Raw genomic sequence first — 25,389 nt, forward strand, 5'->3', positions numbered from 1 at the left:
TAAATGCCTCTTAAATGCCATTTTTGTATCTGCCTCCATTATCATCCTTGACAGCATGTTCCAGGCACCCACCACTCTGTAAAAAAAAAAAAAAAAAAAACTTGCCCTGCATATCTCCATTAAACTTGCCCCCTCTTATCTTAAAACTTTGCCCTCTGGTTTTTGATATTTCCATCTTGCTGCAGCTTTACAGGACATTAATGTAAAACGCTCAAATAAATATACAATAATCAATATACAATCAATTAATAATCAATAATACTAAACCTAATAGTGCAAATGAAGTCTGTGAGCTACAGTAGATCATAGTTAAGCCCGCGACCCAGAGTCGTGGCAAGATCGCCATGAGGTCGAAGGAGGTCTTAGTCACTCTCCTTCATGGTCGAGAGTGGTCTCTGCGTAGTCGAGGCTTCAGATAGGTCGCGGCGTATTTTTCAAAATGTTAAAAATTGACAGCGACTAAAAATAGATCGTCATGAGAAAAATCAATACTTTTTAGTCGTAGGTCTAGTCGAAGCCGGTCGTAGTAGGTCGTGATTCTAGTCGTAGGTAGTCAAAAGTGGTCGAAGGTAGTCGAAGATAATATCTCCGGGGTGAAAAAAAGGTCAGTATGAAAAAAAGGTAATTTAAACAGCAGAACGTCACCTCTTTCACTCCAAGGCATGTTCATTCATAGCTGGAGAGTTTTTTGGAGAGGAGACTTGTGTTTTAGAGATGGCACCAAAAAGGCAGCAGTGCAGGGGGAGGGCACAACCCTAAAAAAAAAACTGCCATGCAGGTGTTGCCCACCCAGGAGGAGGAGTGGCAGGAGGTGATGCCACAGGAGGTGATAGTGCAGGAGGAGGTAGCCCTGCATGAGAGACCCCTGGAGGAGGAGACCAGGGTGGTAGTATATGTCTCCACCACCATACCATCCTCATTTGAAGGCAGCAAAGCAGCTCTTTCTCCTGTGTCTGACGCAGCATCAGAGGCAGATGCCCCATTGGTAGTGAGGGAGGGCTGGAGGAAGGTTATACCCTACACCTTCACCAGGCAGCAGGAGGGGGACCTTGAGGAATGGTTCCAGCAGAATGCCATCCTGTACAAAAAGGAAAATGAGGGGTACAGGGACAGGGACAAGAATGGCATGCTTGCCATCCACTGCCCCACATGTGTGCTTAAAGTTTCATCTTTTGTCAGCCCAGCGCCATCCTCTTCCAGTCATCTGGTGTACTGGGACAGTGCATCACATTATCTCCATCACCCATTGAGACCTCTTCTTGTGCTTCCTCGTCACCCTTGCTCTTCCCCTTCTGCCTTTCTTAAAAGGCTGCTGAAGCAAAAGGGCTACTGCAAACAGCAGTGAGAATATGTTCCTTGCTTGCATGGTTCAGAATGATAAAAAAAAAAACTGGGAGGCATTTTTTAGTGAGAAAAAAATGCAGACATGACATCATTTTATCAGGTGATCATTTGAGCTGTCGACACTCGTCACTAATCGTTGTTGGTTTTTTATGTGGTCCTCTGAGGTGGAAGGGGGTCGTGCTCATTCACAGACCAATTTGCCAGAGACCATCCTCGAGTAAAACGTACATGGTCGAAGCCGGTCTTCAACATAGTCGAAGGAGGTCTTCATAGTTGAGGGAGGTCTTCAACATAGTCGTAGGAGGTTGTACATATAGTCATGGAAGGTCGTAGGAGGTCGTAGGTCACCGTGACATTGATTTTTTTTAAACTCGCTTAAGGTCGGCAGAGGTCGCGGTGGAGGTTGCCCAAGTGGGACAGGGGCTTTCGTTAGTGCTATGCATGTTCAAGAGTCTGATGGTTTTCAGAAGAAGCTGTTCTTGAACCTGGGCTCCTGTGAGATAAAAGAGTGGTCAGGGTGGTGTGCATTTGATATTAGCTGCCATTATGAGAGAGCGCCTCCTGTGGATCGCTTTGAAGGTGGGGAGCTCAGGACTTGTGATGTGCTGGATTCCTGGGTGTTTGAATTACTGAACCAGACCATAATGCAACCTGTCAGTGTACTCTCTACATCTGTAGAAGTTCAAAAGAGTATATGTCAACGTACAAAATCTCCTCAATCTTCAGTGAAGGTAGAGGTGAGCTTTCTTTGTGATTGCACCAAAGTGCTGGACCCAGGAGAGATCCTCAAAGTATAGAAAAAGAGACAGTGCTGGAGTAACTCGGCGGGTCAGGCAGTGTTTCCTGGAGAGCATGGATAGGTGACGTTTCAGTTCAAGAATCTTCCTCAGACCCTTCTTCAGATCTTCAGGTACTGCACACCCAGGAGCTTGAACCTGTTAACTCTCTCCAACATATTCTCACTTTAAGTCTCAGTGTCCTGATGGCACTGGATGGATGAAGGAGAGGTTGACTGCTCGTCCAACAAAACCACCCATGGCCACTGCAACTGGCCCCTTTGTCTCCACCGCAGTCGGCCCTCCACTTGTGTGCCGCGAGGCCGTCATGCCCTGCTTCTCGTGCTGCTCAGGAAGTTTAGGGCACTTTCTGAGGGTGTAGGAGGTAAGTTCACGGTCCCATATTTCCCTTTCATCTTTCACAGCCACCATGGAGGCATTTTCATGTGTTTGGAGGAGACCGTGTTAGAAAATTGAAGCAATGTCTGAATGTTGAAAAGAGATTAGAAAACAACCTAGCCAAGCAAAAAAAAAGTTGCAATGTTACCAAATTTGGATTAAAATTGGAAGAAGCACCGAAGATGAAAATATATTTATATTGTTTAGATATTAATGTAGATTGGTTGCCACAAATGTGGCTGATTTGGACTCTTAATTTAATGCTATTAATGTAGATTCGTGGTTTGCTGTTGCAGGGTGTCGAAAGAAATCAACCCAATTCTTAAATCGTCCTGACCTTCCTAAATTAGCATACAAGAGACTAAAAGGCAGAAATCCAGGAGTCCTTTACTTACCTGGTTTTGCAGCTACCATGAAGACAGATAAAGCGTTGGCAGTTGAGGATTTCTGCAAATCACTTGGCCATTCGTTTGTAAGGTATTACATGGCAAAATTATAGTGAATATGATGATCTCTCTCTATATATGCAATGTTGCACCTTTTATAAATGCAATATTTGTTGATGTTAGAGACTAATTGTCCAAATAATAATTTAATTACAATTTACTACTTGCCCAACAATATTGTTTCTCTGAACACTGGGTATTCGTTTTGCTGAACATCTTCGCTCAGTCCACCTGGGCCAACGTGATCGCCTGGCTGCCAAACACTTTAACTCCCCTTTCCCATGCTTGCCTTCCTGCCCTGGGCTTTTCTATTGTCAGAGTGAGGCCAAACGCAAATTGGAAGAACAGCACTACATATTTTGCTTGGGCAGTTTACAATCCAGCGGTACGAATATTGATTTCACAAGTTCACGTCCATAAATTATAGGAGTAGAATTAGGCCATTTGGTCCATCGAGTCTAATCCGCTATTCAATCATGGCTGATCTCTGCCTCCTAATCCCATTTTCCTGCCTTCTCTCCATAATCCTTGACACCCTTGCGAATTTGTCTTTCTCTGCCTTAAAAATATCGATTGACTTAGCCTCCACAGCCCCATCTGTAGCAATGAGTTCCACAGATTAACCATCCTGTGACTAAAGAAGTTCTTCCCCACCTTTTCAAAAGAGCACCTTTTAATTCTGAGGCTGTGGCCTCTAGTCCTAGACTCTCCCCAAGTGGAAACATCCTTCAAACATGCACTTCCATCTATGCCTTTCATTATTCTGTAAGTTTCAATGAGGTTCCCCTCAATCTTCTAAATTCTAGTTTAGAAATTTCACTAACTTCAAGTAATGCATCCCCCTCACTCCGTCCCTCCCCCACCCGAGTCATTGTGCTAGTTTCACTGGTTCTCTGGTGAGTTTCATTGTCTGTATAATTCGTTTTCACCTAGCCCACAGCTAACAACGGACCGCATCCGCGATCATTGTTACCTTTTTGCATAACTTTCATTTATTTGTTCTCTATCTTTCTATATCTCTTGTTTCCCTTTCCCCTGAGTCTCGGTTTGAAGAAGGGTCTTGACCCAAAATGTCACCCATTCCTTCTCTCCAGAAATGCTGCCTGCCCCGCTGATTTACTTCAGCATTTTGTGTCTATCTTCAATGTAAACCAGCATCAGCAGTTCCTTCCTACACAATATTGTTTCTCCTCCATTCAAGTGGCACACATTTTTTTTACCAAGGAGGACAAGTTATGCTGTCTGCACCATGTACTAATGGAACTCTAAGGATACAAGATTTATTTTAACTATATATAACCACTAGACTAAGTGGGACGCATTGGGTCCCATGTTCACATGGGAGGGCTGGTCCCCCAACGCAATATTCCACCTCTCCACCAATTCCAATATTGGTAGCCAGTGGGGGGGCTTTCTGGAGTGCAAGTATGGGTGCTCTGGGCCGAAGGGACGGGTTTCCAGAGGGATAGTATGGACATTGTATGCCAAATTGATTCTTGGGCTGGCAGCTCAGCCACTCAGGCCTGGTAGGCTGGCAGCTCAGTCACTCAGGCCTGGTGGGCTGGAAGCTCAGTCACTCAGGCCGGGTAGGCTGGAAGCTCAGTCACTCAGGCCTGGTGGGATGGCAGCTCAGTCACTCAGGGCTGATGGGCTGGCAGTTCACTCACGGCTATTCCTTGAAATACCATTTCAAGCAGAGGGCAGGCCACCAAATTCAAATGCAATTTCATACCATTTCAAACAGAGTGCAGGCCATCAAATTCAAATGCAATTTCATACTATTTCAAACAGTGTGCAGGCCACCAAATTCAAATGCAATTTCATACAATTTCTAGCAGAGTGCAGGCCACTAAATTCAAATGCAATTTCATATCATTTGGCTTTATACTACTGCTCCCCCCCCCCCCCCCCCCCCCCCCCCCCGAAGGACCTTCATAATGGTGATTGACAAGGCAAGAGAACCAATCAGCTAATCTCAAGATTTTTTAAACATTCATAACTTTTTTATTTTTCATCGATCGGAAAAATCCTCAGGGCTGCCTCAGTGGAGGAGGACTGTGAGTAAGATGGCCAAAAATCATAGCGATATATGGTAGCGTTTTTTTTCTAAAATCAATATACAGCGCAGACAGGAAGTGGTCATGATGAGACTTTTAGTTATATAGATTATCAAACATTTCAAGTGATGTTTGAGAACATAGTTCTCACTCTACCACATAGCACCTGCTCACCACCCCACCACCCACTCATCAAATCTCTGGACTTCTTTCCCATCGTGCCAGATCTGAGCCAAATAATGTTGTACCACAGTGTCACACGGTAACAGATAGATGCCCATCAGTGATATACAAAACAATGATATTCTTAACAGGACAAATGAAGTAATGGCATAGGTAGAAATAAATATAATAAATGTGTTATGCAGTAACAGATCTGTAACCTGCACCCACCAGTATTGTTACTGTTTTATAGTTGCAACCATCTGCTCATTATTATAATACGTCGAGAATTAAAAAAATTCTAGACTTGGTCCGTGGGTCCAGTCCATGAAGTAATTTGATTCCTGATCCTGACATTAGGTTGGCCATGGTGACACGGGCAGACAGGAGAATGAATCCATACTTGCCTTGCTTGGTCTCTCCTTTTTTAGCTTTAGAGATACAGCCCACCGAGTTCACGCTGACCAGCGATCCCCATACACACTACCCAACACACGGGACAAATTACAATCTTTACCGAAGCCAATTAACCTACAAGCCTGTACATCTTTGGCGTGTGGGAGGAAACCGGAGCACCTGGGGAAAAGCAACACAGTCACGGGAAGAATGTACCAACTTTAAACAGACAGCACCTGTTAGTCAGGATCGAATCCAGGTCTCTGGCTATGTAAGACAGCAAATCTCTCATAAATCTCAAACAGACCACCTGCAATGTCCTCTTTAGCTTCCCGCAGACATATCTCGGATATGTCTGATCTGTTTAAATTGTGCATACCACAAATGAATTAAGCAACTTTGTGATCATGCTCTGATCTTTTAACCCTTAAGGACGTTGAGCAATTTCTTTGGGTTTTTTCCCAAACCAGCCACCCTATTCTTCCTTTCAGCCATCTGCCTCAACCCGGTATTTACCTGTCCCCATCAGCAGGGCCCCCAATGCCAGACAAATTGTCCTACCTTTCCTCTTTACCACCTATTCTGCCACCCTACCACCTGTTTCTTTTGCCCCTCCGCTTGGCCCTCATTTTAACGATCCGCACTCGCATGGGACTCTCCCACTAACACATTTGACATATGTCCACTTTCCACCCCAATGGGAGATTGGTGAGGAAATCTATTCCATACTGCAAAATGTCTTGTGCCATATGTGAGATGAAAATATATCATCCTCTGTATCAATAGGATGGACAAAGTTGAAATAGGCCCTGACCTATGCTGTTCATTTCCCTTACTTCACAAGGTAGTTTCAAATGGTTTTAATTTCCAGATTTCATAACTTCACCATTTTGTGTGTCAATGAATTGCTGACTGCAGTAACAGCTAACTTGCATCACCTAACCTTGTATTGCCATACATGAAGATATATCATAGAGTAATGCATCATTTGAATTAGGTCTTCAAACTATCACATCCATGCCAACCATTAAGTACTTTCCTATGATAATTCCTTTTACCAGAATTTGATTTGTTGCCTTCTATGCTTAGGAATTCAAGTGTTTGCCCGAAAGTGCCTCCACCACCCACTCAGGCAGTGCAGTCCTATTATCCTCACGCTTTTTACTGTAAACCATTGCCCTTTCATTTTAGATGCATCTACCAAAGGAAAATGTTTCCTACTGTTCGCCCTATGCCTCTCGTAATTTTACAATTATCAGGTATCCTCCCTGCTTCCTGCGTTCCAAGGAAAACGACCCCAGCTTAACCAGTCACTCCTCATAACTGAAATAGTCCATCCCAGGGCACATCTGGTGAATTTCCTGTGTATGTCCTCAAAACCTATAGCGTCTCTATGCATGTTGACTGGATCAGTTTCTGTTGTTAATGTTTTATAGTGTTTGTATTCATCGACTTAGCAACATAATAATTATTACTATTTTCAGTAGTCTTATCGATTGTGTAACATAGAACTGCACTTCCCACAGACTGCTAATCTGAACAACCACACTTAACCTCGATAATGTGTTCCACTTTGAAACCAGCTTGCTGTGCATTTTCACATCCGCTTATTTCAAGTATTCTGGCCCCTTAAAAATCGAAATACGCTAAATCTACTTCATTAACTTACTTAATCATGTTGCTTCTATAAAGATAAAACTTGACTTTCCCTGTAGCCTATTCTCGTTCATTTTTCAGCTGTTGAGTAATTTAATCACATCTCTGAGTATTAACTCCATGATTTGTCCAACTGGAAACGTTATGCGACTTGATCTATAGTTTTTTGTAGCTTTGTGTGTAAAGTAAAAATGTAATTTACCATAGGAATTTAATTGCCAAATTAATCTGCGATGCTTCATACACTTGTTTAGATGTGTAGATTTGTACATAGGTACTAATACATTCCTTGAACAAAATCCCTGCTCATTAAAATCTGAAAATAACATTAAATTTTAATTAACAAAACAACCTCATGGAAGGAGAAAAGTTTTATGTTTCTGGTTTGAGATGCATCATTTGAAAGATTGAAAAGACTAGGCTTGTATTCACTGGAGTTTAGAAGGATGAGGGGGATCTTATAGAAACATATACAATTATAAAAGGACTGGACAAGCTAGATGTAGGAAAAATGTTCCCAATGTTGGGCGAGTCCAGAACCAGGGGACACAGTCTTAGAATAAAGGGGAGGCCATTTAAGACCGAGGTGAGAAAAAACGTTTTCATCCAGAGAGTTGTGAATTTGTGGGATTCCCTGCCACAGAGGGCAGTGGAGGCCAAATCACTGGATGGATTTAAGAGGGAGTTAGATAGAGCTCTAGGGGCTAGTGGAATCGAGGGATATGGGGAGAAAGAGGCACGGTTTATTGATTGGGGACGATCAGCCATGATCACAATGAATGGCGGTGCTGACTTGAAGGGCTGAATGGCCTCCTCCTGCACCTATTTTCTATTTAAGAAGGGTCCCAAACCTGAAGCATTAACTGTTTCTCATTACATTAAATAATGTCTGACCCACTGAGTGCTGCCACCATTTTCTGTTTCTATTTCAGATTTTCATTGTGTTCTAAAGGTTTTAAGCAATTTGAAACAAATGGTGACAGAAAAATGTTTCTTGACATTTCACTGCATATTTTTATGATCTTGTCTGTAATTTAATCAGGACATAAACTTGCCTTTCAGATACATGTCTCACAATGTTTGGTTTTGCATTTAAGGTTTGATTATTCAGGATGTGGTGCATCTGGTGGAAACTTCAGTGATAGTACAGTAAGCAGTTGGAAGAAGGATGTTTTGGCCATATTCGATGAGCTCACAGAAGGACCACAAGTAAGATTTTATGGCCCAAGTAACTTATTTTTATTTATTTTTTTTATTAGAAGTACGGTAAATTACAATACTACACAACACATATATCTTAATACATTTTTTGTACCGCTTCATTTTTTTTGAGCTTTAAGAGAAAGGTAGAAGTAAGGAAAGTAAAGAAAGTGCGTGAGAGTCGTGAAGTGCAAGAGTGTTGGGAAAAGAAAGCCCCTTAGAAAAGAAGTTAGAGAAGGAAGTAAAGTGAGAAAATAGACCCTAGAAAAGAAAGAAAGAGAAAATAGAAACAATCGCTCTATTATAACATTAAACTCCGCAGAAAGGGGACTACCAACCAAGTCTGTTTTTGTTGTTTTACCTCCCGTTACCAGGTCCTGATACCACTTATTTATATATTTGTTTTTTTTTAAATTACTATTGCACCTCATACTTGTAATAGGTCCAGAAACATAGACCACGTCTTTTGGAATTGGTCTGCTTTACCTGCTAAGAGGAATCTCATCTCTTCCAGATGTAATGTTTCAAACATATTTGATATCCACATTTTTATTGTTGGTGTGGGCGCATTTTTCCAGAATTTAAGTATAAGCTTTTTTCCCATTATTAGCCCGTAATTAAATAAATTCTTCTGAAACACGTTTAATTCAGGGTTACCTTCCGATATTCCGAAGATAATCCATTCTGGTTTTGGTACCAGTTTTATTTTGATCAATTTTGAAAAAATATCAAATATTTCATACCGGAATTTTTGGATTTTTGTACAAAAAACAAAAGAGTGCGCTATGGCAGCTTCTTGACACAGGCATTTATCACAGATTGGTGAAACATTAGGGAAGATTTTTATTTAATTTCGTTTTTGAATAATATAATCTATGTAATGTTTTAAATTAGATGAGCGTATGTCGTACGTTGATCGAACATTTATGCACCTGTAGTAAATGATTATCCCAGGTCTCTTTTGAGATTTTTATAGCTAATTCTTGTTCCCAATCTTTTCTAATTCCATCTGTTGTGGGTATTTCTATGTTTAAAATGATATTATATAGGTACGATATTAAATTAGCTGATTCCGCCTTTGTCTTCATTGCTTCATCCAATAAATCGGAAGGCATATTATGATAGTCTTTTGTGTGTTTTTTCAGATAATCACAAATTTGAAGATATTTAAAATATTGGTTATTTTTCAAATTATATTTCAGTTGTAGTTGTTGAAATGATAGTAAATTCCCCAATTCATACAGATCTTCGAGCGTTTTGATTCCCATTCTTTCCCATTGTATAAATGATTTGTCTATGATTGATGGTTTAAACTATGGATTATTGACTATTGGTATTAAAAGAGATAGGTTTCTTAATTTTAAATTCTGTTTTATTTGTTTCCATGTTCTTATTGTGTTATGTATAATTGGATTTTTATTATAATTTTTATTATTCAAATTTATTGGTAAGAGGATGGTCGCTCCTATATTACTCGGGGAGCAGTCCCCTTTTTCCATTACCATCCAGTCCGCCTGCTGTGCAGAATTGTCCAGCAGGTGAATCATATTTTTAATATTTACTGCCCAATTATAATACATAAAATTAGGGAGCGCTAGACCCCCCAACTCTTTTCGTTTATTAAGGTGTGCTATTTGTATTCTATGGGATTTATAATCCCATATAAAATTTGTAATGTCCGAGTCCAATTTTTTGAAAAACTTTTTTGGGAGATATATAGGTATTGATTGAAATAGGTATAGAATTTGTGGTAAGAAAATCATTTTAATAGCATTTATTCTGCCTATTAAGGACATCAGAAGTGTTTTCCAGAATTTAATCAGATTATTCAATTTCTTGAGTAAGGGATTATCATTGGCTTTAAACATATCCTGGTAATTTCTAGTAATTTCAATTCCCAAATATTTGAATTTTTCTGTAGCTATTTTAAAGGGAAATTTCCGGAGATGTGTTGAGTCTTTTGGTTTTATCGACATAATTTCACTATTGTTCCAATTTATTCTATATCCCGAAAAGGATCCAAAGTCCTCAATTAAATTTAATATGTTTGGTATACTAATTTGTGGTTTTGTGATGTACAGTAGTACATCATCGGCATATAGGGATATTTTATTCTTTGAATATTTTGTATTATAACCATAAATATCTGGGTGTGTTCTTATTTTTTCAGCAAATAACAGCGGTGATAATGAACATCCTTGTCTATTGCCCCTTGATAGTTCAAATTTCGAGGATAATATATTATTAGTTAATATTCTAGCCGTAGGTTTGTTATATAATAGTTTTATCCATGCGATAAGGTTTTCTCCCAATTGGAATTTTTGCAATACTTTAATCATATAATCCCATTCTACTTGATCAAACGCTTTTTCTGCGTCCAGTGAGATAATAGATAACTCTTGGTCGTGAGATTTATGTGAGTGCATTATGTTAAGCAAACGTCTCAAATTATTGAATGAGTGTCTCTTAGGTATAAATCCTGTTTGATCTCCATTTATTAGTCTACTAACGTACCTGCTTAGTCTACTGGCTAGTGTTTTCGCTATTATTTTTTGATCCGTATTTAACAAAGCAATAGCTCTATATGAGCCTGGTTCTTCTATGTTTTTATCTTTTTTAAGTATTAATGTGATCGTTGATTCTGCTAATGTTTCGGGTAAGCTTTGCTCTTTAAAAGCGTATGTATACATTTTCTGTAATCGTGGGGTAACTATATCGTAAAAGGCTTTATAGAATTCATTACTGAATCCGTCTGGTCCTGGTGTTTTGCCATTCTTTAGTGTTTTTATTGTGTCTTCTATCTCCTTAGAAGTAATTGTTGCTCCCAGTTCCTCTTGTTCCCTCAATTCTAATTTTGGGAGGTTACAATTTTCCAGAAATTCTGAAACTTTATTATTATCTATTGACGTTTTAGATGTATATAGATTTTGGTAAAATTGAGCAAATCTTTTATTGATATCCTTGGGTAATGTTAATAATTCCCCACTATCTGATTTAATCTTTAGTATTGCATTCTCTTTTTCCCGTTTTTTCAATTGGCGTGCTAAATGTTTGTGGGGTTTGTCCCCGAATTCGAAGTGTTCTTGTTTTGTAACTTGGAATAATGTTATAACTTTCTCTGACAATAATTTATTCAGCTTGAATTTCAATAATAGGATTTTATTATGTTTATCCATAGTTGGATCTTTAGCATTATCTGTATCTAATTGTTTTATTTGTTCTTCTAAATGTCTTTGTTCTTTCTTATTCTTTTTATTTTGATAAGCTTGAAATGAAATAATGACTCCTCTAATAAATGCTTTAAAGGATTCCCATAATAGCGTGGGGGATATATCTGGTGTATCATTTATCTCAAAGAATAAGTCCATCTGTTTTTTTAGATATATACTCCCTTGTGGGTCTTTTAAAAGTTGCGAATTAAACCTCCAGAACGATTTATTCATAGACATTCCTTCTAATTTTAAAACAAAGGTTAAAGGAGAGTGATCTGAAATCGCATTAATGTGGTATTTAGGATTCATAGTATGTGGAATTAATTTTGTATCCACAGCCACAAGTAACTTATTAGGCGCAATTTATTTTGTGTAAGTTCAGAGGTATTTATGACAAACTATTATTTACTGCAACTGTACGAGACAAATGGGAAACCAGGAAAAAAAGTTTCTAACTCGACATTTGAAATGTTAACTTGTAAAACTTAAAACTTAAAAAGGAGGCAAAACCATTTCCAGCTGAGAGAAAAGTAAAAGTGACTTAATTGACTAATTAATACATTTCTGCCATACTTCAGCATGCTGAAGTTGCCAACAGAAGTAGCTAGCCTCTGCCATACAGCTGGTGCATATTTTTGTCATTAGCATATTCCCATATTGCACCAAACCTTTGCAAATTTGGTGCCTTTTTCACTCTCGTGCTCAGTCACTATTCTCTCCATAAGAAAAAAAATGCTTATTTTTACTTTAGTTCACTTGCATGTTCAATATTTCTATCACCTCCAGATATGACAATGCTAAACGCAAAATACTACAAATGCTGTCTACATGAATTCCAAACTGATTGCCAGCATCTGCAGTTCCCTCTTAAACGTTTAATCTTGAATTGTCACTCATTTTTTAATCCTACAGAAACAAATAACGGGAACGATTTATTGGAGTGGTTCATGGTATGACTAATTCATTGTAGCTGGGATAGTTATATTTGGAGGAAAAAATGTTCTGGGGATATAGATTACGACTAGTTTACAAAGGTTAAATAAAATGAAATTGTGCTAATTATCAGATCATTCAAGGATAAGGAGCAAAGATTTCCATTTTTTTGGTGAGAGATTATTTTATTATTTGCATAACTGTAATGATCATTGTGAAAGTCACAGCCTATAGGAGTGGTGGAAACAGAATTAATCATTTGCCTTTGAAAGGGAATTGTAAATCTTTTTGAGAAGAAATAACTTTATGGGGTTATGGCATAAGTGGAAGGGGATGAGTCTGAAGAGAGTGCTGAGGACTCTTTACCAGACTAGCTGGGTTGAATGCACTTTTCGAACGATTCTATGACTATCTTTTGCCCAAACTATTTTGTATTTCAACAGCTAAAGATCTTTTATTTTAAAAGTGCCTTTCAGTTCCCACCTCAGGTTTCACTCTTTTACTCCATCTTATCCCCCCTGGTCCAATCCCCCCCTACCTATGTCCTAGACACCTCACACGCCCTTCGTCTGTTCATTTACTTTTTTCCGAGCCCCCACTCCCTCATCTTTACTATGGATGTTCAGTCACTCTACACCTCCATCCCCCACCTGGAAGGTCGTAAAGCCCTCCGTTTCTTCCTCGACCGCAGAACCAGCCAATTTCCCTCTTCCAATACTCTCCTCCGCCTAACCTGGTCCTTACTCTTAACAACGTGTCCCAACGACTCCTCCCACTTCCTCCAAATCCAAGGTGTACCTTTGGGCACTCGCATAGGCCTCAGCTATGCCTGCCTCTCTATAGGGTACATCGAACAATCCCTGTTCCAGGTGTACACTGGCCCTATCCCCAAACTCTATCTCTGTTACATTGATGACCAAAGATCATAGAGCAGAGCAAGATAGATCACTTCAGCAAAATCCAAGGGACTGACGAGTAGTACGCAACGGAGCAATACCTCCGCTATTTTGGGAAACCCGACCCGACTTCCGTTATGCCTCTCGCAGTGTAATCCAAAGCATGAGCAGAAACAGATAGATTATGCATGGAGGACAACATTTAAAAAGAAAATTAACAAAATTATGAATTTGGTAGATGAACTATATCACACACACATACTGTTCCTCCGCAACACTGATTACACCAAGTGTGACCTTGTATGATCCGGGAGATGTTCATCCAACCCTAAACTCAAGTTGTGACTTTAATTTTGTGTTAAACCAATTTACTTTTGTAAAAATTCAATAAATGGAGACCATATTTTGAAAAATAGTTATGGTTTGTCAATTAAGACAAATCTTATTTTTTCCAAATGCAAGGTCTCGGTCATTTCCGCAATCCACATTTTAATTGTGGGGGTTGCTGGTTTTTTCCAAAATTTAAGTATTAATTTTTTCGCAGTTATTAAACTGTAATCAAGGAAGTGTCTCTGGCTTATCGTAAAGTTTGTGGTATGTTCTGATAATCCTAATATTATTAATTTTGGATTGGGTCCAGTTGATTATCGATAACTTTAGAGATAATTTTTAAAATGTCCAACCAAAAATTTTGCATTTTTATACGTTACAAAAGTGTGACTTAAATTGTCATCTTGAAATTGGCATTTATCACAAAGAGGGGAAGTGCTTGGGAAAATCCTATTTAATTTTGTCTTCGAATAGTGTAATCTATACTGTTTTAAACTGTATTAAGGAATGTCTAGTGTTTAACGAGCAATGATGTATATATTGTAAACATTCATCCCATATGTCTTTCATTATGGGTTGAGCCAATTCGTCCTCCCATGCTCGTCTATATGACTCTGATGACGGAATGTCAGCATCTCAAAGGGTATTATAAATATAAGATATTCATTTATTTGTATTAGGATGTCGATTCAGACATTGTCGATTCAGACATTCATCAAGGATTTCTGGGCCCCTAAATCTATAATCTTGTGTATCTATAATTTATGTATGAAAACTTGATTCCAAGTTTTCCAAAATTACAGAAAAACTAGCGATAATCTCTGGGCTACACTGCATGGATTTAAATCAGAAACGGTAACTTAAAGAAACACTTATCAATAAGTTGTCGGCTGGACTTCTAAATTGAGAAACAAATAAGATAAAGAAAATGAACTGATACGCAAGCTGACTCGAATCGCATAATCACGGCTGAAGACTAATGCCCCCCCCCCATTAACGTATGTGCCTTAATATAATAGCATTAATGTGTGGCGCTGGCATTCTCTGCACTTGCAGGCAAAGATACTAATCGCGAAGCCGGTTCCGGAGATGGTACTAAAAATCACCCATGACTAATAATTTCCATCCTGAATTCAAATTCACTTGGACCATCTCCGACACCTCCCTATCGTTTCTTGATCTCACCGGCTCCATCACAGAAGACAGACTATCAACTGCATACCTGCCAACTAGTCCGATTTTATCATATTTGTTCTGATTTTTAAGTTAAAAACGTGTGAAAAACTGGAACAGTACGATTTTGAAATGAGGGGGGAAAAAACGGCCAATCATATAACCAGATAACAATTACAGCACGGAAACAGGCCATCTCGGCTCTTCTAGTCCGTGCCAAACACTTATTCTCCCCTAGTCCCATCTACCTGCACTCAGACCATAACCCTCCATTCCTTTCCCGTCCATTCATTTTCCCGTCCACCTCCACTGGAAGCTCATTCCACACAGCTACCACTCTCTGAGTAAAGAAGTTCCCCCTCGTGTTACCCCTAAACTTCTGTCCCTTAATTCTCAAGTCATGTCCTCTTGTTTGAATCTTCCCTACTCCCAATGGGAAAAGCTTATCCACGTCAACTCTGTCTATCCCTCTCATCATTTTAAAGACCTCTATCAAGTCCCCCTTAACCTTCTGCGCTCCAAAGAATAAAGACCTAACTTGTTCAACCTTTCTCTGTAACTTAGTTGCTGAAACCCAGGCAACATTCTAGTAAATCTCCTCTGTACTCTCTCTATTTTGTTGACATCCTTCCTATAATTAGGCGACCAAAATTGTATACCATACTCCAGAATTGGCCTCACCAATGCCTTGTACAATTTTAACATTACATCCCAACTTCTATACTCAATGCTCTGATTTATAAAGGCCAGCACACCAAAAGCTTTCTTTACCACCCTATCTACATATTCCACCTTCAGGGAACTGTGCACAGTTATTCCTAGATCCCTCTGTTCAACTGCATTCCTCAATTCACTACCATTTACCATGTACGTCCTATTTGATTTGTCCTGCCAAGATGTAGCACCTCACACTTGTCAGCATTAAACTCCATCTGCCATCTTTCAGCCCACTCTTCCAAATGGCCTAAATCTCTCTGTAGTCTTTGAAAATCTACTTCATTATCCACAACACCACCTATCTTAGTATCATCTGCATACTTACTAATCCAATTTACCACACCATCATCCAGATCATTGATGTACATGACAAACAACAGTGGACCCAACACGGATACCTGTGGCACCCCACTAGTCACTGGCCTCCAACCTGACAAACAGCCATCCACCATTACTCTCTGGCATCTCCCATTCAGCCACTGTTGAATCCATCTTGCTACTCCACCATTAATACCCAACTATTGAACCTTCTTAACCAACCTTCCATGAGGAACCTTGTCAAAGGCCTTACTGAAGTCCATATATACAACATCCACTGCTTTACCCTCATCAATTTCCCGAGTAACCTCTTCAAAAAATTAAAAAAGATTAGTCAAACATGACCTTCCAGGCACAAATCCATGTTGCCTGTTCCTAATCAGACCCTGTTTATCCAGGTGCTTATATATATTATCTCTAATTATCCTTTCCATTAATTTTCCCACCATTGACGTCAAACTAACAGGTCTATAATTGCTAGGTTTCCTCTTGGAACCCTTTTTAAACAATGGAACAACATGCGCAGTACGCCAATCCTCCCACACTATTCCCGTTTCTAATGACATTTGAAATATTTCTGTCACAGCCTCTGCTATTTCTACACTAACTTCCCTCAATTCCCTTCCCTAGGGAATATCCTGTCCGCTGTATCTAAAGGTTGCATCAAATCACCGACCAGCTTCCCTTAAAATTCCCGTCCAATCAGCCAGTGTCTCCGATGGCATTGTGTCCAATCACATAATGGCCTCCTGGACCCCTAGCCAATACTTCCTTGTTTTTTGTGGAGGTGAATATCATGCCTGTAGGAGTTGTTTCGGCCCAGGGTACTTCTTCAATAGGAAGGAACTGCAGATGCAGTTGCCTTTGTAAAATGCCAAATGATACTGGGGGAAAAAAAGAGATAGAGAGAGAGAGAGAGAGAGAGAGAGAATTGAATGTGGTGGCCTGCACCCTGCCTGGAGTGCTGTGCAATTGAATGTGGTGGCCTGCACCGTGCCTGGTATGGAATATCAAGGAATAACCGTGAGTGAACTGCCAGCCCACCAGCCCCGATGACTGAGCTGCCAGCCAATCAGCCCTGAGTGACTGAACTACCAGCCCTGAATGACTGAGCTACCAGCCCGAGTGACTGAGCTGCCAGCTCACCAGCCCTGAGTGACTCTGCCAGCCCACCAGCCCGAAGTGACTGATCTGCCAGCTCACCAGCTCTGAGTGACTGAGCTACCGGCCCACCAGCCCTAAGTGACCGATCTGCCAGCCCACCTGCCCCGAGTGACTGAGCTGCCAGCCCACCAGGCCTGAGTGACTGAGCTGCCAGACCAAGAAACCATTCGGCCCACAATGTCCATACTAGCCCTCTGGAAACCAGTCCCTTTGGCTCACTACTCCCATACTAACGCTCCAGAAAGACCACCCCCCCTCCCCACTGGCCACCAATATTTTAATTGATGGAGACGTGGACTATTGCGTTGGGGGACAAGCCCTCCGGTGTGAACATGGGACCCAACGGATCCCACTTAGTCTTGTCTCCTTTAAATTTTGTATCTCAACTTAAAACTGTCCTCTAGTATTTGATTTTTCCCTGCTGTGAAAAAGGTTTTGACCTTCTACCCTTTCAATGCCTCATAATTTTATACGCTTCTGTCGGGTTTCCCCGCAACTTCCGGCGATCCAGATAAAACAATCCAAGTCTGTCTAACCTCTCCATTTAGCAAATTGCTTTTAATCCAGGCATCATAAACCTATACACCATTTCCAAAGCCTCTACATTCTTACTGTAATGGGGCGACCAGAACTTCACACAATACTCCAAATGTGGCCTAACCAAAGTCCTCAAAAGCTGCATAATGATTTCATGACATACCCAATGCATTGAGCAAGCATACCATATGCCTTATTTTGCCCCCCACACATGCATCTTATTTAAGAATGAGGGGTAAGCCATTTAGAACGGAGATGAGGAAATACTTTTTCTCACAGAGAGTTGTGAGTCTGTGGAATTCTCTGCCTCGGAGGGCGGTGGTGGCCGGTTCTCTGGATACTTTCAAGAGAGAGTTAGAAAGCAGGAACGGGGTGCTGATTGGGGATGATCAGACATGATCACATTGCATGGCAGTGCTGGCTCAAAGGGCCGAATGGCCTACTCCTGCACCTGTTGTCTACTGTCTATTTACCACTCTATCTACTTATGCTGCAACTTACATGGACTTGCATCCTAAGAACCCTCAGTACATCAATGCTCTTAAGGGTCATGCAATTGTATATTTTCTCCTTGCATTTGACCACCCAAAGTACAAAACCTCACACTTGCTCGGATTAAACTCCGAGCAAGTTTGAGAAATGAAAAGTAGTCATTTAGTACCTCCAAGCACAAATTCCCACTTTCATCTGTGATATCTGTGATTAAAGTATTCATCGGATCAGGCAGCATCTTTAGAGAAATAAGTAGTATTAATATAACGTCAAATTGCCTTTCATCATCAGTACTGGGAATATTTGCAAATCAAACATATTTTCAATGGTGAAATGTGAAGAAAATTAAGTATTTTCTCTTTCTTTTCCAGATTTTATGTATTTTATTGAATAAGCAGCAAATTATTTTTCAGTCCATGTTGTAATCTAATTAATAGTGGATTATAGTGGATTAACAGTGGAAATAATAGTGGACGCATTGGTGATTATTTTCCAATGTTCGATCGATTCAGGATCAGTTCCTGTGGATTGCAGGATAGCTAACGTTATCCCACTTTCCAAGAAAGGAACGAGAGAGAAAACGGGGAATTACAGACCAGTTAGCCTGACTTCGGTGGTGGGAAAGATGCTGGAGTCAATTATTAAAGAGGTAATAATGGGGCATTTGGATAGCAGTAAAAGGATTAGTCCAAGTCAACATGGATTTATGAAAGGGAAATCATGCTTGACTAATCTTCTGGAATTTTTTGAGGATGTGACAAGTAAATTGGATTAAGGGGTGCCAGTGGATGCAGTGTATCTAGACTATCAGAAAGCCTTTAATAAGGTCCCACACGGGAGACTGGTGACTAAAATTAGAGCACGTGGTATTGAGGGTAGGGTGTTGATATGGATAGAAAATTGTTTGGCAGACAGGAAGCAAAGAGTAGGAGTGAACGGGTCCTTTTCAGAATGGCAGGCAGTGGCGAGTGGAGTGCCGCAAGGCTCAGTGTTGGGGCTGCAACTGTTTACCATATATATTAATGATTTGGAAGAGGGAATTAGGAGCAACACTAGCAAGTTTGCGGATGACACAAAGCTGGGTGGCAGTGTAAACTGTGAAGAGGATGTTAGGAGGTTGGAGGGTGACCTGGACAGGTTGAGTGAGTGGGCAGATGCGTGGCAGATACAGTATAATATAGATAAATGTGAGGTTACCACTTTGGTGGCAAAAACAAGGGGGCAGATTATTATCTCAATGGGGTTAGGTTAGGCAAGGGGGAGGTGCATCGAGACCTGGGCATCCTTGTACACCAGTCACTGAATGTTGGCGTGCAGGTACAGCAGGCAGTGAAGAAAGCTAATGGAACGATGGCCTTCATAACAAGAGGATTTCAGTATAGGAGTAAAGAGGTTCTTCTGCAATTGCACAGGGCTCTGGTGAGAGCACATCTGGAGTATTGTGTCCAGTTTTGCTCTCCTAATTTGAGGATGGACATCCTTGTGATTGAGGCAGTGCAGCATAGGTTCACGAGATAGATCCCTGGGATGGCGGGACTGTCATATGAGGAAAGATGGAAAAGACTAGGCTTGTATTCACTGGAGTTTAGAAGGATGAGGGGGATCTTATAGAAACTTATAAAATCATAAAAGGACTGGACAAGCTGGATGCAGAAAAAATGTTCCAAATGTTGGGCATCCAGAACCAGGGGCCGCAGTCTTAGAATAAAGGGGAAGTCATTTAAGACTGTGGTGAGGAAAAACGTTTTCACCCAGAGAGTTGTGAATTAGTGGAACTCCACAGATTGCAGTGGAGGCCAATTCACTGGATGGATTTAAGAGAGAGTTAGATAGAGCTCTAGGGGCTAGTGAAATCAAGGGACATGGGGAGAAGGCAGGCACGGGTTATTGATAGGGGATGATCACAATGAATGAAGCTGGCTCGAAGGGCCGAATGGCCTCCTCCTGCACCTATTTTCTACGTTTCTAATTGTGAATATCTGAAGAAAGGTCTCGACCCGAAACTTCTCTCATTCCTTCTCTCCAGTGATGCTCTCTGTCCCGCTGAGTTATTTCAGCTTTTTGTGTCTATCTTCGGTGTAAACCACCATCTGCAGTTCCTTCTTACACATTTCTGAACATATTTTCCCTCAGATTCTGGTGGGTTCCAGTATGGGAGGATGGCTGATGATCCTTGCTGCAATAGCACGGCCAGAGAGGGTTGCTGCACTCGTTGGCATAGCTGCAGGAGCTGATTATTTGGTGACTGCTTTCGGGCAGCTTCCTTTGGAGGTAAATAAACCATCTTCTCGATTACGATATAATTATTTTTTCCATCAGGTAACATTCTGAAAGAAGGACTAGACTGTCCTTCACAAAAGGTAGTCTTCAGTCAATATGATTCACTCTACACTTATTAATGAAATAGTTGAGGGCACTGGATGTGGCAAAGGGTATGATGAATGCTGACGTATTGCCCCTAGTTTTGTAAATTCCCTTTCCAGAATGAGAGACATTTTTAGTCAACCAGTTATAGTACAGTTACAAAACAACAAGTCTGAGGAGTGAGTTTGTCTAGTGAAAGATCTGCCCATTAATGGGACTAGCTTAGATGGGGTATCTTGATCGGCATGGACGAGTTGGGCCGATGGTACTTTAAGCTTTTCACTGTACCTCGGCGCACGTGACAATAAACTAAACTGTCTGAAGTGAATTGAAGACATTATACTGCCCCAGTTCATTAATAAGAGGTTTGTAGCCCAATATTGGACGTCAAATTGGTTAATAAAGGTTTCTTCTCCTGAAGATGTTTGTGTACCCCACGTAGTTAGATAAGTGTAGACTACGAGAGGGTCGTGGCCTTTAACATCCCAAAGACGTGCAGGTTTGTAAGTTAATTAGCCTCTGTAAAAATAAATAAATGATTGCCCCAAGTGTCTAGGGAGTGGGTATAAAAGTGGGATAGCATAGAACTACTGTGATAGCATAGAACTACTGTGCAACTCTAGAACTACTGGGATAGCATAGAACTACTGTGCAACTCCAGAGCAAACAAAATCATGAGAGGACCTCTTCCACCCCTGCAACGGACTGTTCCAGCCGCTACGGTCAGGCAAACGCCTCCGTTGCCATGCAGTGAGAACGGAGAGGTTGAGAAGGAGTTTCTTCCCAGAGGCAATTCGGACTGTAAACGCCTTTCTCACCAGGGACTAACTATACAGAACGTTTTTCCTTCTATTATTTATTATGTAAAAGAATATGTGTGTTATGATTGTGTTTATAATTTGTTTGGTTGTTTGTTGTTTGTCTTTTGCACAAAAGTCCGCGAGCATTGCCACTTTCATTTCACTGCACATCTCGTATGTGTATGTGACAAATAAACTTGACTTGACTTGACTTGAACGGGTAACGGATGGTCAGCTTCGACTCAGTGGACTGAAAATTGTCTAGGAAGAAACTGCTGCTGGAGTATCTCAGCGGGTCAGGCAGCATCTCTGAAGAAAAGGAAGAGGTGACATTTCCAGTCGAGACTCTTCAGACTAAGAGTCAGGGGAGAGGGAAACTAAAAGTATGAAACTGTACAAAGAACAACTGAATGAAAGATGAAGACAAATCAAAGCCAGCAACAATTATTAAGGAAAGGTAGAGCTGACAAAGGTGCACTGTTGGTGTGGAAAAGGAGATGCCAAGTAGATACAAACAGTGAAAACTAAGCAGGGCAATGGTGAAACTAGTAGGATAGGGATGGTGAGAAGGGGGGATCCAAGGGTTACATGAAATTGTTCCCGATGTTGGGGAATTCCAGAACAAGCGGTCACAGTTTAAGGATAAGGGGGAAATCTTTTAGGACCGAGATGAGAAAAACATTTTTCACACAGAGCGTGGTGAATCTCTGGAATTCTCTGCCACAGAAGGTAGTTGAAGCCAGTTCATTGGCTATATTTAAGAGGGAGTTAGATGTGGCCCTTGTGGCTAAAGGGATCGGGGGTATGGAGAGAAGGCAGGTACAGGATACTGAGTTGGATGATCAGCCATGATCATATTGAATGGCGGTGCAGACTCGAAGGGCCGAATGGCCTACTCCTGCACCTATTTTCTATGTTTCTATGAAATTAGAGAAATCTATATTCATAACGCTGGGGTGCAAGCTGCCGAAGTGAAATATGAGGTGCTGTTCCTCCAATTTACGTTTGGCCTTAATCTTGACAACGGTGGAGGCTCAGGACAAAAAGGTCAGAATGGGAAGGGGGGTTAAAGTGTTTGGCAACCAAGAGATCAGGCAGACCCAGGCAGACTGAGCGAAGGTGTTCAGTGAAACGATCACCCAATCTACGCCTGGTCTCGCCGATATCGGGGTAAAGATGGGATGATGTGACTAGTGGTGGGATCTCCATTGGAGGTCGCAAAAATGTTGTTGGATTATGTGTTGTATGCAACAGATGAAAGAGAAAGACTAGGGGGGTCTGACTGTTGCAACTAGGGGAAGGAGGAGCAAGGACGGAGCTGGGGGATAATGAGAGACACGAGTGAGGACCTCATCTAACGAATGAGGACATCTCGGTTGTCATGGTATGGAACACCTCATCTTGGGCGCAGATGTGGCGGAGACGGGAGAATTGGGATGAAGAGATCGAGTTTTGCAGGAGGCAAGGTGGGAAGAAGTGTAGTCTGGATAGCTGTGGGAGTCGGTCGGTTTGTAATAGACGTCAGTCGATAGTCGATCTCGTCTGAAGGGGAGGATGAGATCAAGAAAGGGGGGGAGGTGTCGGAGGTCCAAGTGAATTTGAATGCAGGATGGAAATTGGTAGTGAAGCTAATGAAGTCCATGAGTTCTGCACGGGTGCAGGAGGCAGCCCCAATGCAGTCATCAATGTAGCGTAGTTAGAGATTGGGGATAGGGCCAGCGTACGCCTGGAACAGGGATTATGCGACGTACACGACAAAGAGGCAGGCATAGCTGGGGCCCTGCCTGTTTCCAAACTGTTATTTTTCAATCATTCAATCAATCTTATGTGGTAATCTATATTTGCATCACATTCTAAATTGCTTGTTGTTTCTGTTAGACAAAGAAAGAAATAGAAGAAAGAGGTGAATGGTATTTGCCGAACATGCAAATGGAAGACGGATTTTACAAGATTCCTTACTCATTTATTAAAGATGCTGAAAATCACTGTGTACTGCACAGCACCATTCCAATAACTTGTCCGATGAAGCTCATCCATGGCATGAAGGACGAGCATATTCCCTGGCAGGTCTCGCTGAAAATAGCTGAAAATGTTCTTGGATCTGATGTTGACCTTATACTTCGCAAACAGAGCAAGCATAAAATGATTGAGAAAGATGATGTGAAATTAATCATTTACACAATTGATGATCTCATAGACAAACTTTCAACACTGGAATAATTGTAGTTAAAAAGTTTATATATATATATATATATTTATGCATATATATATATATTTATGTATATATATATATATGTGTATATGTATATTTTATATATTATATAAAGATATACACACACACACACACAGACGCTCCCCGACTTGTATAAGATTTATGTTCCGTAAACCATATGTTAGTCAGAGTTTATGCAAGCCAGCATTATACAAATGCTTGTTAATACGCAAAATGACACAAAGTGCTGGAGTAACTCAGCAGATCGGGCAGCATCTCTGGAGATTGTGGATAGTTGGCATTTCGGGTCAGGCGGCTTTTTCAGACTGTGTTATTCAGGCACTTTATGTCATTTCACCTTAAAACTAGATGCTGATGCCGCTGTTCTGCACCAGTGACCCCTTCGTCACCGGCTGCTGCACCGTCCAGTTGACATGCTTGTTGTTGCGGCTCACATTGCAGCTGCTAGCCGACACATTTTCCTCAGCCCACTGCCGCTGATAGGACGCGCACATTCACCTCCCTCCCCTCTCGCCATCTGCCGTTCTTCCTATCGGTGGTCACTTTGTCCGTTTCCCCTTCCGCCGCCGCCTCCCGTCGATTTGTCCACTGCGCTGCTCAACGCTCCACTACCACCTCCTCCCCCTCCTCAAGATGGAAGGTGTCGCTGACTCCGGGGAGAAGGAGGAGGAGGCAGTGGTGGAGAGGCAGTGGTCACAGTGACGGCTGACAGGAAGAGGAGGCATCTGTTGAGAGGAGAGAGAGTCCTGCATTGACTGAGTGCATCATGTCTGTGGCGGCGTCCTGAAGAAATACTGTCGGCCAGGAGATACAACGTGAGCCACAACAACAGCCGTCGCAACCCGACGGTGCGGCAGCTGGTGTAGTGGTCGCTGGTGCACTTTCTGAAAAACTTTGGCGACTCGGGCGGGGATTGCTATCCACCACGTCCCTCGTCCTCACTTGCCTACCCAGTGTCCAACCAAAGTGAGCCAGGGGACGCTTTTATATCTGTGAAGCTGACGGGAAGATCTCGCCATCTCCTGTTGCATTAACACAAGTCATTCAGAAAATAGGACTACATATTGTGAATTTGTTTACATGTACTATTATGTACATGTACATAATTTGTCTATTACGTAAGTCGGGGTGTGCCTGTATATATAATTAGCAGTTCACTCAACTTATGGAAATTGTTTTTGATGTCAATTCTGTGATGTCTATAAACTGCACAGACTTATTTGGAACTGGTCCCAATAGATACCTGAAATAGAAAATATTATTTGGATAAAAAAAGATAAAAGTCAGGATGTCGTGACTGTTGATTGATGTTCTGTAAATGCAACATGGTTTGAGGTATAAGCTGTATAATGTTGTGCAATTAGTAATGTTAATAGCTCAACATGCTTATTGCATCGCAAGGCTAATGAATGCATCCTGACATTTTCCCTTCACCTGGTTATTTAAATAAAATCAACTATGAAACTGATGCTACATTTTTAACTAATAATATTGGGAATACAAGCAGACTCTGAAAAAATCTGTACTGTTGCCTGAAGTATTTACATGACATATTTCTGGAATTTGAGCCATAGCCCTCAAAGTTGCATTGTTTAGCAAATTTACATTCTAATATGACATGTTTAAGAGCACTCGTGTAAAGAGTAAAATAATACAACTAATTCCTTTATAACTTCTTTTGTAAGTCAGGGAATTCATCTTTGGGAAGCATTCCTGCTTTCACACCATCTTGGTGGTTGGTTCCTAATAAGGCACATGTTGAGGAACCATTGATTTAAGATTAA

The 25,389-nt window shown here is 41.1% G+C and overlaps 1 protein-coding gene across 1 annotated transcript in view; it reads left to right on the forward strand.

Annotated features, from left to right (window-relative positions):
* The window catches only part of LOC129698329 (palmitoyl-protein thioesterase ABHD10, mitochondrial-like), a 33,897-nt gene extending 8,824 nt beyond the window's left edge, over positions 1-25,073 (forward strand). The window contains exons 2-5 of the mRNA XM_055637412.1: positions 2,816-2,996; positions 8,334-8,445; positions 20,342-20,479; positions 23,251-25,073. Of these exons, the coding sequence (XP_055493387.1) occupies positions 2,816-2,996; positions 8,334-8,445; positions 20,342-20,479; positions 23,251-23,592 (773 nt within the window). The 3' untranslated portion in view covers positions 23,593-25,073. The remainder of the gene's footprint in view (positions 1-2,815; positions 2,997-8,333; positions 8,446-20,341; positions 20,480-23,250) is intronic.
* Positions 25,074-25,389: the final 316 nt, after the last annotated feature.

This window comes from Leucoraja erinacea, chromosome 6, assembly GCF_028641065.1.
Source record: "Leucoraja erinacea ecotype New England chromosome 6, Leri_hhj_1, whole genome shotgun sequence".
In the NCBI taxonomy this organism is placed as follows: domain Eukaryota; kingdom Metazoa; phylum Chordata; class Chondrichthyes; order Rajiformes; family Rajidae; genus Leucoraja; species Leucoraja erinaceus.